Genomic DNA, 17,102 nt, shown 5'->3' with positions numbered 1-17,102 from the left:
TGGGTTGCACTCCTGGTAATCTTTTGACTGCTGATATTCCCCATAGTACAACTCCATGGCATTAATGTAGATGCCCCTAGATCGTTGAAGTGAAATTTCTTTAAGTATTGGCCCTGCTTTCTGGGAGAAGGATTTTTGAAGAGATTTCTACTGCAGTGTACAAGTCAAATTTCACAGCTTAAGGTTTTCTCAGGACAATAGGAGAACACTTCTGAACAAGAACTTTGGGTTCCATAATCTTTTCTGCATTGTTGTTTGTATTCGCTCTCTCCCAGCATTCATATCATGGACTCTTTCTTTCTCATACAGATTATCTCTCTGCCTTTCTCACTCTGTCTCTTGAACAGCTACTGTTATCTGCTACAGTGTTTCACTTTCCATTTTCACCTCCTGCAGTAATGCTCTGTTTTATCTCTCTTGCTTTTCTCTTCTGGCTTATCACTGGCTGAGCATGACTTGGTCAGACAAATTGAGAATCAGTTTGGGCTAGATATGGAGATGGGTAAGCAGATAGGGAAAATACTCATGGATGAGAAGACTGGAAGATGAGTGGTCTTCAAAAGCCAAAGAAGACTGGATTGACAGGCTGGAAAGATTCAGTACCATTCCAGCATGATGTGCTTTGTGTGTCTTCAAACTCAGTGAATCTCTTCCTGAATGTTCCTCAGATCCCAAGGTTATATAGCACCTTTCACAACCTCCAGATATCCTGAAGTGCTTTACAGCCAATTAAACACTCTTAAAGTGTAGTCATTTGTGGAATGCAGGAAATATGACAGCTATGTCAACAATGTGCTAATAATCAGATGATATGTTTATTGATGTTGCTCGAAGGGTAAACACTGGCTAGGACACCGGGAAACTTCTTCTGTTTTTCTTCAAAATAGCACCATTGGATCTTTGACTCCTGAGAGGGTAAATGGGACCTTGGTTTACCTCTGAGTGTGCAGCACCCCCTCAGTACGGCACTAAAATGTTGACCTAGGTTGTTTATTTTTGGTACGCAAGTCTCTGGAGAAGCAAGGTCAATTTGTGCCACAGCTCAGTCTGCTTATTTTGGATCAGTCAGCATTTGCTTTGCTCACCATAGGGCTGGAACACTGAAGCCCCATTTTGAATGAAGTGCGGTGGCACTACCCCATTCTAAATAACACCCATACTATCCATTGGCTTCAGCACCTTGTTTAAGATGTTATGATTCCAGACTGTATAATCGATCGACATGTGTGTGGGTGCAGTGACTGGAACTTGTAATTGTCATTGGGGACTCCCAGGGAATGGCATATGTTTTAGTTAGCTTTTTTAGTATTTTAGTTGGTGTAACAGACTAAACCACTTGACCTGCCACTGAATGTCAGATTCCCTTAGATATAGGGATTCAAGATTTATTGCCTCCACCCAGGTCTACCAAAATTCTTGTCTTGCGAATAACACCCATCTGCTGGATGTAGTTGCAGTTAATCTTTGTTCCAGTAGATTGGTGGTCAGGACCAGTACCACGTGGCTGACCTTAAAACCCCTTCATTTAAGTCCAGAGCCTCTTGCGAAGCCAATAGAAAATGATAGCAGTGCTTTCAGAATCCTTGGTAAAGTGGAATGCATTTTAAATTGTTTTCCTTTTTGAGCAGCTTGCCATTTGAAATGTCCCAAATTAGAACGTTCGGCATAAATCACTGCACCCAGTCTTCTGTTTTGCACATGTTGAGCAGAGACCTGTTATCTGTACTCATTCAAAATGTAACTAAGACTTTGATTAAGCCTCACACTTGGCTATTCATTACTGCCTCCTCAAAATACACGGATATCTTTGATCATTTACAGAGCTGCCCAAACTGTAACAAGTAACTCCATTCTTTCTTATTTTGCCAGCAAGCTGTATCCCAACAACCTGAAATAACTTCATGTTTTCTTTTTCCAATTCTCCCGAGTTTCTTCAGACCAGTTTTTAGTTCTGCCAGTTGTATTCCTCCCCTGGAATACATACTTTCTGGTGCACTTCCTGCTGTTACTATCGTCATTTTGGATTTCTTGGATAATCTTCTGACAGTAATTTACCCAATATTTTACTTTCCATATCAAACATAGGAACTTGTGAAAGGAGAAGACTAGCTGGTTCATTTAAACCCATCTTCCATCATGTCATAATGTAGACATAGTTTCACCCCTATTCCCACATCCCCATCACACAATTCCCTCAGAGAGGTCCAAGGCCAGAGGAGCCAATCACGGGGCCAATTTTAAAAAAAAACAATTCTGGGAAATCCCTCTTCAGCCCACCAAGGTGATCATGTAGGATTGATCTGCAGCAATCATAGTGACTGCTGACATGAGTCTTCATTGATGCAGCCCCTTGCTACAGGTTGAAGTATCTACCACCCGCAGAAACTCATCCAGCCTCCTTTTGAATGCTTTCAGCGATTCATAGGCTGGCAACTTACTCCAGAGGGTCCCTCAGAGATTGCTGGGTGGGGGATAAAGCTTGTCCTGAGAGCTAACCGGCTTCCACACTTTCAGAACTTGGACTGATGTCACACTGTCCAGATATTTACTTCAATTAGCCTATCCATTTGGACAGAGTATAGTCCCTCAATACTTTTAAGATCTCAGTCGTAGGTACTTTCTGTGTTTTGGAAGCTTTTCCACATGGAGTGTAAAGTGTGTTGAGTGAGAGAAATGTCACATTTGATGGCAGGACGAGCCCCTATTGCAAAGAAAAGTAGAGCAAATGCCAGTGTCTGACCTGTTTTTCAAAAGTGCACGGCTGCCCTTTTATTTGACCTAACGATCCTTCATCGCAGGAGAATCGATCCCAGGCAAAGGAAAATGACATGTTTCCCAGCTGCTACAGAATCATTTCCTTACTCAGCAGCTTGTCCAGAAAGTGAAAGTCTTGAGTTGATGAATTGTGTTCAGTCTTTCGGTCCTCTGGAACTCTAATTTGTAACTTTGTGAACTATCAAGGTTAAGCACTAAATCATGTAGGAACCCTACATTGAAAGGAAGGCAAATGAATTTGGCCTGGGCAGTATGTTCCAGCTTCAATTTAAAGCCTCTTTAAGTTCTAGGGGGACAGATTAAGAGAATTTGAGTTAAAGTAAAATACTGCAGATGCTGGAAACCTGACACAAAGAAAGAAAATGCTGGAAAAACTCAGCATCTGTGGAGAGAGAAACAGAGTTGACGTTTCAAGAGCTGAAGAAGAGTCATACGGCCTCGAAACGTTAACTCTGTTTCTCTCTCCACAGGTGCTGCCAGACCTGCTGAGTTTTCCAGCATTTCCTGTTTGTGTAAGAGAATTTGAGTATTATACTTAAAGATGCTAAAAAATACTGGTTAGGGTGTGCTCTGAGCCTTTATTTAACATGGTAGAAAAGGAGTGTGTGTTTGTCACTGTTTGAGGAAAAAAAAAAATGAAACTTGAGAGGAGCATTATCTAAGTTAGTCTTTTTCTAAAGACAAGTCATTTGAGAGGAATTTGGAGTAGGGTGGTTTGGGGAACCTGGACAGTTATGTAACTCAGTGGTACAACTTTAAATGGGATGCAGATACAGAGAGAGGCTCACAGATGTAAATCTTTGAACATGGCAGGACAAGTGGATAAAGTTTTTTCAACAAAAAAAAATGCATGTGGAGTTCTTGGCTTTATAATTGGAAGCTCAAAAGTTCAAAATGCTCAGCATTTAGAAATCATTTTTTGGGTCTCAGTTGGAGTTAGGCACCACATTTTTTGGAGCGATGGAAAAGGTGCAGAGGAGATTTATTAAGCCAGTACCAGGGATTTGGGGTGAGCAGGGGAGAAACTAGTTGTTTAGAGAGACTGGCAAAGTTGGAATTGTTCTCTTTGGAGCAGAAAAGATGAATGGTTGGTAACCAGAGGGGACAGATTAAAGATAATTGGCAAAAGTGTTTGAGAGGAGGTAAGTGGAGGCTCAGTTGTGAGTATGTTCAAGACTGAGATTGATAGATTTTTTACGTATTAAAAACATCAAAGGATACAGGGATAGTGGAGGAAAATGGTATAGAAGTAGATGATCAGCCATGATCTCATTAAATGGGGGATCGGACTCAAAGGGATGAATGGCCTACTCCTATTTCTTATGTTCAGAACTTATTCACCTCGGAGTTGTTCTGATCTGAAATGCGGTGTCTGAAAGTGTGACGGAAGCAGATTCAATAAGAACTGTCAAACAGAAATAGCTAAAAGGGGGGAAAATTACAGGGATTTGGAGAAAGAAGAGAGAATTAGGACTAGTTGGATAACTCTTTTGAAGAGCTGACACAGGCAAAGATAGGTTGAAAGACTTGCTGTACTATATGTTTAAGTTTGCTTGCACCTTTCGGCAGTCAAATGGCCCAATGTATTATATGTACAGTGTATGTTATATCAATGTATATTATATAAGTCATTGACTCCTTATTGAGCCTCTAATAATTCTCCTATGGTATTTTTTTCTTCTACAAGATTAATGATTTATTTTGCTGGAACTTGGCATTCAATCTATTTGTATCCTTGGAGTATTTGGTATTTTGTACTGGTGACTGACCATAGTGATCGAGTGAGCCGGCTGACAGTGCTGAGCTGTAGTCAAGGGACTCATTAGTTTTTTGATGGATTTTCACTGATTCCTCATGTTCACCTGTCCTATTTTACACAGGAGTAAAAATGATGTAAGCTGAGAGAATCATTGTGATTTATCTGTCTTCTGTCAATTGGCTTTTACTTCTGCTAACCTTTGTTCTAAACACACCTGATTTGGAGTTGTAGCCTTGGGATTTACAATCTGTGACAGAGTTTTCAGTTAAGGATGTAGGTAGTTTGCATTTCCAGTGTATATATTCATAGCAAAGGATTAATCCTTCACCTGGGGAATGGTAATTCTCACAATATATGTAAGATCATGTTTTAGCTCAAAATTGTGGGGTCTTGTCTGTGGAATTTTTTTCTTGGACTAGGCATGTGAATAAATACCTGGAGAGTGCATGAATCACAAGGCTTCTGTTAATAACCAAGAGGTGTCAAAATCTTTTCTCGAAGTGCTGTTCGAACTCAGATTTTCAAATAGGAGCATAGATTTATGTTCTAAGGAAGAGAAGCTGACAGTGGATAACCGGTAGCAATAAAAACATCTTCAGCTCTATTGAGAGTCAGAAAGTAATTAAGGAGTGTGCAGGTTGAAGGTTTCTTTGGGGCAAATTCAGGTTAACTCCCAAGATGTTGCAGAGGTTTTTACAATTATTCAACTGGGAAATACAAACCGAGAGTGGGATGTAATCTCCCCTCCTAATTTAAACATATTAAGCCCTGGTATCATTCTGGTGAACCTGCGCTGGAAACCTCTCCAGGACCAGTGTGTGTCTTTTCTGTTGGTACCCAAAACTGAACAGAGTCCCAATGTTCCCTCTAATTTTCTCCATCTATGTGCAGAATGTATTTAGTTATGTACACCACATCAAGGTAATGTGTATATGTGTGCCACCAATAGAAACAAAAAAAATTATAATGTATATTTAAAAAAAAATACCATAGTTATGGAAGAAGAATAATAAAGAGTACTACCCTCGGCCATTGACACGGTAACGCGCTAGTCCACCAATTACCAGATTTACTGAATCCAATTTTAAATTTACCGTGGTGACATTTGAACTCATGACCTCTAGATTTTAACTTCGGTACAATAACCACGACACTGCTGTATTTGAGGGAGACATTGGTTTTTGTAATTGTTGCTTGTATTTCAGTCATTTGACAGAAGAGAAGTTGAATTGGCAGCGATGGCTCAAGACAAGATAAGGAACTTTCGTTTCCATTTGACAAGCTGCAAATAGAAAGAGCTAAGGTTTACCTTTTGAATTGATTGAAAATGTGGAAAAGGAAACTTGTGTTTTTCACCTTATTTCACCATTACTTAAAACTACAATGAATAATGAGGAAAACAGCTCAGTAATTTGCAGAGGTAAAGTGTTTCTGTGAATCTGGAGAGAGGTGGGCTCTCATGAACTGGACAGTGAAAGTCAGAGAGGCACAGTGTCCCTGTAAATTAAGTGAATATTGGAGGGGGAAGCTACATCTCGGTACTGGGGAAGAGAGAATGGAATCCCAGGATAAAGAAAGACTGTTGAGGTGGTTTTTAGGAAAATTGTAGTATTTATTCCACGTAGTCTTTTTAGATTAAAAATCCGTGAATTGTGAAGTAATAAACCCATTCAGCATTTTTAGAGTGAACTGTCTCTCTCAATGCATACAAAAGTGAATTGGGGAGAGGTAGTATTTGAAAGTGTGCATAGTTTAAAATATCCCACGTGATAACCTCACTAGAGCCTTTGTGTTTTTATTTTGAGATCTGGGCCAGGAATCCAAACTTTCACAGATGCCCTACAAATGCCCATGTGTTTTGAATGTGTCAATGTCTTTAGGGCCAATCTTCCTTCAGTAATTCTACAAAACCAGCTGCAGTAGATTGACTAGATCAGTGGTATTACTGGCCCAAAAATCCTCTTACTAACTATTAATAATGTAACTCTTAATAACTTACTAACTCTCTCAACTTGCCTCCTGTTTGCCGCTTCCCTCTCCTGAACCCTCACTATGAGCAGGAAAGAAACTTGGCTGTTTTAGTGCACGAATCTCGAAAGGCTCACAGTCAGTTCCACAAAGCTGCAGCAAAAGGAAATGAAGTATTAGGATGTATAGCTTTGTGATCCAATATAATACAAAAAGAACTATATTGCCTTTATATATGACCCTGGCCTTGATTAGAATGCCAAGTCCAGTTTGACTCGCATTATGTGATAAATGATCTATGAGCCCTAGAAGAGATTCTGAGACCAGCTGCTAGATTGATGCCCATCTTCAAACAGCAACAGCAGCAAAAAATTGGATTAACATGGCAGTTTTAAAGTATAAAACCATCCCATGGGGTTACACGAGAATCTGTTAGTCACCGTGGTTGGCTTGATAGCTGTGTCTTATTGGCTTTTAGAAAAGAAAAAGTATAAATGGGGAGAATTAATTGTTGTCTTGGACATAGTGACGGGACTAGATTGTGCTCATATTGATGGGTTAGGGAGAACAGGAGACTGTGGGTATGCATTACACACAAATGTAGAGTTAGGATAGATATTACTGAGGTTTGTCTTTTTGCATTGACCCTTTGAGCAAATTGCTGGCAGGTGCAATGAGTGGATTTACAGCCGGTGTCCAGAAGGAAGGTGCTGAGTTCCTGGTTTGTCGTTGATGTTACTGTACAAATGGTAAATAGCTTATTGGACGACAGACCTCATAGTCACCAGGTTCTTGAATCTCGACTTGATTTCCTTTTGGAGGGTGGAGGGGAATTGCCCAGTTTTCTTCCCCCTGAATTTGCTGAGGATTCATGTCCCCCCCCCCCCCCCCCCCCCCCCCCCCACCCCAACCTCACCCCACCCCATCCTGAATCAGCTGAGAATTTTTACCCCTGAATTCTCCTGGGCCTAATAACATTTTATTTTTTTGCCTGTCCTGGGCTGGTTGGGGGGCGTGGTGATAGGTGTTATACATTTAATATGTTAACGACGCAATATCAATGCAAATTGTTGGGCTGTGTGTGGGGACAGTGACACTGAATTGCAACATGACTGAATGGAACAGGCGCAGTGATCGTTTCTTGCTCGTTTTGCCACATTGGGGCAACTTAGTTTTTATGAACGGGAATCTTTCAACATTAAGTTTGAGACATCACAGAACTTGGTTTTAGAATTCAGCCAGGAAAAATCAGATGTCACTGGAAGTGATTCCAGCAATCAGTCAGAGGGGACAAAAGCTTCCTGTCATCACAGCTCCCTTTATTAAAATGAGGCTTTTTGGCAATCGCCCAACAGAGCTAAAACATTGGAGCCCTTAACTAGCTCTGCACGGGCTCTACAGCCTGGCTAAGGTGGTTCGAATCATTAGAGATTTGTGGCTAGTAATAAATAACCGAGAGTGTAATTAATTTTGTGTCCAGTCACTCTTCTTGCCAGACTCTTTAATTGCTGCCCTCGGGCAGTTCTTTCCTCACTGAGATGGAAACCTGGTTGATTCTCTGGGGAAGTGTGATGGGATCTGACTGCTGTCATTTTGGACGAGATGCTTTGAGAGGAGCTGCAGAAAGAAACTGCTTTGCTTGAATTAAATTGGGAGTGACATCTGTGTAATGATCATGTCAGTGGAAAGCAGATAGCCCCATTATCAAGTGTTGAGGTCTTGTAAAAACGTGAGCAGCATTGGGTTTAAATTATGCTGCAGTTTTCAGGATCGGGGATTTCAGAAGGTGCTTCCATGTTTTCTTAAAAAACTTTCCACCATTGGAAATTGAGGTGACTTGTGTGATTTATTCCGGTTTCACCAACTGGAAGAGGCCCGTTCCCCTATTGGAAAAGTCATTCACTTCATTCAAAACTTCCGTGTGGGGAGGACAGAAGATTAACCTACAATCCATTTGTTATGGAGTTTTCATTCGCTGACAACCATGTAGAGTTTTAGACAGAAGTATTTGGCCTTGTTTACGATTTGACTTCAAGAGAATTGAATGCTTCAGTTTGATTTACAACCAGATTACTACCAGGTAACACCAGATGCTACATATACGCGGATGACTCCCAGCTCTTCCTCTTTGCCATCTAGAGTCCCTTCATTATCTGTGTGGTTAGATTGCCAGCCTGACACCGGTCCTGGATGAGCTGAAATTTCTTCTTAAGTATCTGGAAGACAAAGCCATTATTTTCATCCCCTGCTGCAATCTCTGCTCCTTGCCCTTGTCTCAGGCTGACCCAGAGTGTTGGCAATCTGTGTGCCCTATTTGACCATGAATTGAATTTCAAACCCCATATTCTCTTCATCACAAGCTTCCACTGATGTTGTCTCGCCTGTCTCTGCCCTTCTGCAGCTGAAATCCCCATTCATGTTTATGTTAACCCGACTGGATTATTCCAATATACTCTTGGTCAATTTCTCACCTAACACCCTTCAGCCTGAGAGGGCATGTCGAACTCTGCCTGTGACCTAACCTGCATTTTAGTCCCTATCACCCATTGTGTCTATATGCTCGCCAACCTACATTGAGCTCCTGTTCAAGCATTGCCTTGGTTTGAAAGTTCTCATCCTAACATTGAAATCCCTTCCCTATCTCTGTTACCTCCTCCTCCAGCTTTGCAAAATCTGAGAGAACTTTGTATTCCTCCAAACCTGGGCACTTACATACATTCCACCGCTTCCCACCCTCCAGTCCCCATTTCCATCATCCATTACTTCATCCATCTAGGCCCAAAGCTCTGGAATTCCTGCTCTAAATCTGTTCTGCTGTTCAGACTAGGGGATGAGTTGCCAATCAGGCGGATTGTTTATTGTGTGTTGATGTAGTTGCCCCCATTCGGTTGAGTGGAGAGTGGTTTGTCACACACAAGGACTTGTGGCTTGTGAGGAGAACCAGGAGGTGAGCCACTTGCTCAAAACACTCAGCCTTTGATTTGTTGTAGTCGCCATAGCACTTATTGTCTGGTCCATTCGAGTTTCTGACATCAATAATGAATAGTGTCCGGGACAGGGCGAAAACCCTCTTGCTCTTTACATCGTGCTGAGGCATAGTTCATGTCCACCTGAGTCAGGAATAGTGCCGTCACTGGTGAAAAAACAGATATAACTTGACATTAACTGTTGCTTTGAGTTTAGCCTGTGTCACAAGATTTACTTTGCCTTTCAAAGATTCGCTGTACATTCCAACACAGGCAGTCCATTTGGGATACTGTCGTCGACTTTGGTTGAAAACTAAACTTTTCAGAGTGAATTTGCCAGCAGCAAATGTAGCGGACATTCTGAGGCTTCAGAATATGGCAACGATAATTGTTCTTTTGACATAATTGATTATTTTCACTTTGGTAAACAATAAAACAGTATGAGGAGCTTTCACACTTCAGTATCCATCTAATTGGGGAGCAGCCATCCCTGGCCCTCCAGAGCCAGGAATTTGAAGCAGCTTTAAGGTGTTGAATTTGTCCACAATGAGCCGGCAGGAGTTGTATCAGCTGATCAAGGAGCATTGTGGGTCATGCCTTGGTTACTGCTGGACTACAAAAGGCTTTTGTACGTGTGCGAACACTCTTATAGAGCCCTTGAAATAAGTCACTTGACACAATTTGAATTCGTGATTTCCTGGCTCATATTGAGAGCAGAAAATAACAATGGATCTGGTCACACAGGTTTATAGCTGCACCTTCCAAGAAAAAAAATGTTTCAGTCAAGCAGGTTAGGCAAAAGCTAAACTGCTGACATACTCTGACTGCGATATTGGTCTTGCCTTGAAGGGCTTGACAACTGAGTGAGTGGAAGCAATAAAGAATACTCGCTCAGTTTAATTAGCATTGGCTCAGCCCCAATTGACGGACTGTTTGTAGCAAAAGGATGTGATTCTGCACAATTTAATGTGCCTGTTAACCGCCCAAAACAAAGCTGGTGATGATTGAATGATAGTAGGAATTTGGTGTGGGCTGGAGATTGCTTGGTTGAACAATGGTTGTCTTGTTTGGTTTCAGAAGCTGCTGCGGAGGCTACGCCATTAAAAGTCTGGAAGGATTGGTATAATTTTCACCCCCTGCTCTACATAATATAGAATCTCACAGTGCAAAAGAGGCCCTTCGGCCCATTGAGTCTGCACCGACACGTGAGAAACATCTGACCTACCTCCCTAATCCCATTTACCAGCACTTGGCCCAAAGCCTTGAATGTTATGGTGTGCCAAGTGCTCATCCAGGTACTTTTTAAAGGATGTGAGGCAACACGCCTCCACCACCCTCCCAGGCAGCATATTCCAGACTGTCACCACGCTCTGGGTAAAAAAGTTTTTCCTCACATCCCCCTCTAAATCTCCTTCCCCTCACCTTGAACTTGTGTCCTTTCGTGACTGACCCTTCAACTAAGGGAAACAGCTGCTCCCTATCCACCCTGTCCATGCCCCTCATAATCTTGTACACCTCAATTAGGTCGCCCCTCAGTCTTCTCTGCTCCAACGAAAACAACCCAAGTCTATCCAACCTCTCCTCATAACTTAAATGTTTCACCTCAGGCAATATCCTGGTGAATCTCCTCTGCACCCCCTCCAGTGCAATCACATCCTTCCTATAATGTGGCGACCAGAACTGCACACGTTACTCCAGCTGTGGCCCCACCAAGGTTCTACAAACTGCCAAAGGATATAGAAATTAAAATATACTTTCTACCTGTCCTTGCAGCCTGCCTCTCTCCCTGCATTGTGGCTGAGTTTTAATTGAAATGACATTCTTCAGACAATGATGGTATCATGTTTTTTAAGCCTAGTTTTGTACCTCAAACACAAATTATTTATTTTTTTGAAAGTTATGCTCTCATCTACCAAGTCACAACATGAATAATAACATCTGCAAGAACTTTGAGAATTTACTATGGACTGTGTGGCATTGAATTCCATAGTTTTTCCACAGACTGTACTTTCCTGATGGAAGGTTCTGTACTTGATCAAACGTTATTTAATGTACACTGAAACTCAGTGCTACTCCAGTGCAGATGAAACGGCCAGCAGACGTTCTAGCAAGCTGAATACAAGTGCAAAATAATGCAGTGGGTGCTCTGAAGAGATGTTGCACTCCTTGATTGACAGAGTAAGTTATCATGGACACAAAATCTAATCCATTTAAGGGTGTGAGGTGTAACTACATTTGAGATCAGTTTATATCTGTGCTGACGGTGTAAAATTTCCATCTTGCAAGTTGAAGGTCTCTGAGTTTAGTTAAGCTACTGTTTTAGCATGTCTGTTACATTAATATAGTGTCAAGGAGGTGTAGGGACTGAAAGTTGCTTCTGTCAGTAGAGTTTTTATCTTTCATAATTGTGGATTACCCTACTCCACTGTCCTTTCATCTTTTGGGACCCATTTAGAAATCACGTCAAACTGGCGGAATGAAAGATAAATATCCCTTTCCACGGTCAACAGCATGCCCTTGTTATTCAAATTTATCCTGTCAAAAAAAAACCAAGGCTGAAAACCCTTCTAACTAAGTTGTGATGAGGTGTGACAGATATTTCTCTCAAGCTCAACATTAAATACCACTTTTGTAAGCAAACGCTTAATCTGAGCACAAGTGTGATGTTAGCCCAGTCTATATGTGCTGTCTGGTGTTAAACTAAGCACGTGTGTTGCTGTGATTTGCTGAATAGGGTGGCACAAGCATCTTGTGCCCTTCAAGATAGCAAAATGAGAATTAGTTGACAGACCACTTGGCTTAGGTTATAATCAATATATCTGATTTATTAAAAAAATAAGACTTTACTGCTGTGAGAGATCAACAGAGTAGATACTGCTATACTACATTATATCTCACTTCACAACGATTAGATGTCACTCTATGTAAAAACTTCCAATGATACCGAAGCTGGACCAGCATCTGTGATAGAAATTTTAGCTCAACTCCACCCCATAGTGCATTCGCCTGCTTCATAGCATATCAGTCGAACATCAACTGGCCATTGCCTATCAGATGATTTTCTGTGCTTGAGAAAGGAGCTGTCAGTCAGCCACTTTCTCCAGAGAAATCCTTTGACACAGTACCTGTCATCAGAACTCAAGATGACATTTTACAGCCAATCGCCATTTACTTACCAATCAAAAAGTCTTAATGACACTTGGCAGGTTTCTTGCAGAGCACATTTGATTGACAATCCATCCTTTGAGGATGATAATACACATGTAACATCTGGACCTTCTAATATCCTGCCATAGGCTTGGGCTGATTCAGTAAACACTCAAACTCTTTGGGGTGACTGCCTGTATGTACCAACCTGAACAAAAGGCAGACAAGGGCCTCAGTAGTATTTCCAGATGTACATGTCAATGTGATTTTTTTCCCGTGCAGAGAGAAACCCAGTCTGCACATTGAATTCTAAGTAGTATGCTCACAAATAATAAAAAAAAATAATTCCCTATGATGTCTAGCAGAACAGATTTCACTTCTGTCAAAGTGGATAGAATTAAAATAACAAGCAAGCATGAAACAACTTACATAGTTACATTTACCTATTTCTGTGAAATAAATACATTCAGCCTAGTGGATTTATGCTGGTGTTTCTTCTCTCTCCAAGCTGTCTCCTGCCCTTCTTCATCCAACAACTTATCAGCATCTCCTTCTATTACTTTCTCCTTAATGTGTTTCTTTACCTCCTCCTTAAATGCATCTATGCTATTCTCTTCTTTTAATCCCTGAGTTGTGAGTTCCGCATCCTCAGCAATTCTCTGGCTCAAGAAGCTTCTCCTGAATTCCCTATAGGATTTATTTGTGACTATTTTGTATTTATGGCCCCTAGTTCTGATCGCTCCTCAAAAGAGAAACACTTTCTCAATGCCTACTCTATCAAACCCTTGCATTATCTTAAAGATCTGTGAGATCACTCCTTAGTTTTTTATTTCCTTTTCAAGAGCAAAGAGCCCTTCTTTTGACAAATGGCCCATGGAGATTCAAATGAAATTTCGCTATTCCCTTGGGGTTTTCAGTTTGGGGAAGTTTTTTCATCCTGCAAATTTCTTGTTTTTCTAATTAATCTCTGCATTTCATCTCCAGTTACAGCTTGTTAGTATTTTAGGCCCTTTATAATCAATAGAATCACAGAATGGTTACAGCACAGAAGGAGGCCATTCAGCCCATTGTGCTAGTGCTGGCTCTCTGCAAAAGCACTTTACCCCAGTACCACTCTCTCCTGCCTTTTCCCCATAATTCTGCAATTATTCCGTCTTAAGGCATACTCATTTTTTTCTTGATAAGTGTAACATCTCAGTTCTGGTATCCCATTTAACCTTTTTTGCACCTTGTCCACTATTTCTCCAACTACCATAAATTGTAGATTTACCTACTGATTCCACGTTTGAAACTACAGTTGGCACCTGTTTTGTCAAAAACCTTACAACGAGCTTATAGTTGACTACATTAATTGTAAACTTGTATTTATTTAGTCAGCAAAGGAAAATATGAGAGGGATAATATTGGAAGATGGTTCCTCGTGTGGAAGCACTGTGCTCCTCAGCAAATGATGTTTCTTTGTGTGAAACCCTGGACAGTAAGTGTTGGGGAGGAAACTGCATCACAGTCATGTCTAATTTTACTCTTGTATAGTATCTAAATGTGTGAAACCCTGGTTAATTTTTCCCTTCCTCCCCTGCCCAAGCTCATGGAGGACCAATCTGCATCACCTTCACTGTTGCTCTGAATGAGGTAAGTTCACTCTGCACAGACTGTTGATCACATATCTGGTCTGCATGGCTCACTCCCACAGTGGACGGTGAGATGACCAACATAGCTATGATGCATTATTTGACACTATGTATTACCAAATTAGGCATGTTGCAGGCCAAATTACTGACAAATCCTGTTGTTATGGCTGGTTACATGCCCAGAGATGTTTGTTCAACCTCTTGAACTTTGAATGGTATGGAGGTGAAATCCCTAAAGCAAAAGGCATGTGTAAATTGAAGTGAAAATTCTCTGTTCCCACAGGCTTTTCACTTTGGATAGTTTTGCATCTTGGAAATTTCATGTTTTTATTTAACATCTCCGCACTTATTCAACTTTATAGTTGGTGTTGGCAGTTCTTTTTAATTTAGGGCAAGTTTCACTGATTTTCTAATCAAAACATGAGTGAATGCTTCTCTCAACATAATTTATGGTGTGATTTCTTGCAGGATTTATGCAATTACCTCGTATTTATCTGGAGCAATTATGATCACTCCTGCCTTTGAATTAAGTCAAGAGCCTAATTTCCTCACCATCACAATCCATGTCCCATATGCAAAAGTTAATGAAGTTGACCTATATATTGATGGAGTGGACTTCAAATTTTATGCGAAGCCATACTTCTTAAGGCAAGTACTACAGCAATGAGATTTGGAGTACATAATTTTAATTGTCCAGTCCTTCTGCTAAATTTTGTTGTGCTATAATTTTTGTTACTGTACATTGGCAGGCTCATTTATCACTTTGCTAATGTGGGATGTATTATTACGTTAAAGGCACTTCAAAAAATATGAGTTGTTAACACAGTGTTTTTAGCCTTATAACCTCCAACATCTGCTCTCCCTTTGTGAAAACAGATTAACTCTTCCAGGAAGGATAGTGGAGGATGGCAGTGAAAAGGCTTCATATGATACTGATGCAGGTAGGGATGTTAAATATATCGCTTGTGTTAGCTTTCATCTCTGGTAAAATGGTTTCAGCTAGTTGTAAGGATGTAAAATATGATGATGGAATGTTGGAATGATGGACTGTTATGCTATCATTACTGGTTTGAGAGTATTTTAAAATCAGTCCAGAAGTATCCGTGTCTTTGTGACATAAAATATCTTTTAGCTTTACTATTGAATTTGTTCACATGTAATTAATAATTTGGCCATGTTAACTGTGATAGTATACATATTTATTATATTTCTAGTTGAGTTTTCTTTCTGATTCATAATTCTATATTTATTTTATGTGTGACAGTATTTCTGTCCCCAAGGTGAACATGTTATTTTGGGGAAAGCATCTTTTTGCTCCTTTTACACCTAGTATTGATGTGAACCACTTGGCTTTTTGGTAATGATGGCTAAAATGATCAAAGGTAAACTCCTATAACTAAAAATACTTAGCAATGGAAAGAGATTTGAATGGAGTTTGGGTCTTCAATGTTTGGTGTGTGCATTTTTTCCTGAAACACTGGCTCAGACCCAATTGTGAGCAGGTTGGTATCTTTTGTTTCCAGTGCATTTCCATATAAAGAATGGGTCCTCCCAGAGAGACATAATATGCTGACACCAGTGACGTATCCCAAATGGATCATTTTGCCCTTTGTTAATGCAGCAACTGGAGTTTTTGCTTCAGCGAATTGACTAAAGCTGCTCAAGCCCTGAAATGGGATGTTTAAATAAAACTTCAAGAAATTAGGCAGCCTGATGATGTAGGCGATAAATTAAGTTCCTGGAATTGATTGTTATCACTGTCTCCTATCAACAGTCCAGACAGAAATGACTCCACCCTATGCCTTCTGGCACAGTGGGGAAAGAAGCAATTTGTTGGCCAGTTTAGTTGGCAATATTCTCCTGAAGCCCTTATTAATACCCTCCAGCTGGTGGCAGAGTGAAAGAGCAAATGAGAAATGACAGTTAATGTTAGGAATGCTCATCTAAAAGAAAATGACTTGGATGTACATGCTGAGGATCACTCAGTCAAAACTCTGTACCTAACTGTCAATCTCAAAAGTGCACCTGCTTCTGCAACTTTACTTTTCTGTGCTTTAGTCTTGACATTTACAAATTAGTGCCTAGTCCTTTCTTTCTGTGTTGACTTGAATTGTGAAATGTATTCCTCTAAACTCAGCTAGTGGGTGCAAGCCCACAATGCAAACTAATTTGGCACTTATTACCACTAAGTTGAATGGTCATAAGATTGGCATGAGAAAGGGAACTGTGCTCACCTTTTCAATTAAGTATTTGTCACCCCATTCAATGTTGTTTCCTTTTGGCTCCAATTTGTTCTGTACACCTTTGTCAAGCACATTTTATAGGATGTTCTTCTAATTCACATGTATGTAGTGTTTCTAATGTAATAAGTGATCTTCGTGAGAGTTAATACATTTTGTTGCCCCCAGTTCAGTAGTGATACTGGACACAAAGCATGAAAGGGGAAAAAATCCAGCATTTATTTAACAAATGTTGCGATATGAAGGGATCTTAAAATGCTTTACAGCCAATGCATTATTTTTGAGATATTTTGTGGACAAATGTAGTAGTCACATTGCAGTGGGTCTAGAGTTACATGTGGACCAGACTGGGTTAACAGAACAGATTTCCTTCCCTAAAGGGCATTAGTGAACCAGATGGGTTTTTTTAACAAGAAACCAGTAGCTTCATTGCCACTATTAATGAGACTAGCTTTTTATTCCATCTTATTTTAATGAATTGGATTTAAGTTTCGCAGCTGTCATGGTGGGATATGAACTCATGTCCCCGGCACATTAGTCCAAGCCTCTGAGTTACCAGCCGAGTGACATGAGGACTATGCTACTGTGGCCATAGTGAGGACATACCACTGAACAA

At 40.5% G+C, this 17,102-nt stretch overlaps 1 protein-coding gene across 5 annotated transcripts in view; it reads left to right on the top strand.

Moving 5' to 3' along the window:
• shq1 (SHQ1, H/ACA ribonucleoprotein assembly factor) overlaps positions 1-17,102 on the top strand; it is a 128,313-nt gene that overhangs the window by 1,862 nt on the left and 109,349 nt on the right. For 2 of the 5 annotated variants that reach the window (XM_041190776.1, XM_041190777.1), the window contains 2 exons: positions 14,715-14,894; positions 15,123-15,187. In XM_041190776.1, coding sequence (XP_041046710.1) covers positions 14,752-14,894; positions 15,123-15,187 — 208 coding nt within the window. In that variant the 5' untranslated portion in view covers positions 14,715-14,751. Of the gene's footprint in view, positions 1-5,739; positions 5,955-14,028; positions 14,093-14,200; positions 14,248-14,714; positions 14,895-15,122; positions 15,188-17,102 lie in introns of those variants that run through there. The other 3 variants (XM_041190774.1, XM_041190773.1, XM_041190775.1) reach the window with 3 other exon arrangements.

The sequence above is a fragment of the Carcharodon carcharias genome, chromosome 7 (assembly GCF_017639515.1).
Source record: "Carcharodon carcharias isolate sCarCar2 chromosome 7, sCarCar2.pri, whole genome shotgun sequence".
Classification (NCBI taxonomy): domain Eukaryota; kingdom Metazoa; phylum Chordata; class Chondrichthyes; order Lamniformes; family Lamnidae; genus Carcharodon; species Carcharodon carcharias.
This window is presented reverse-complemented; position numbering and strand designations above follow the sequence as displayed.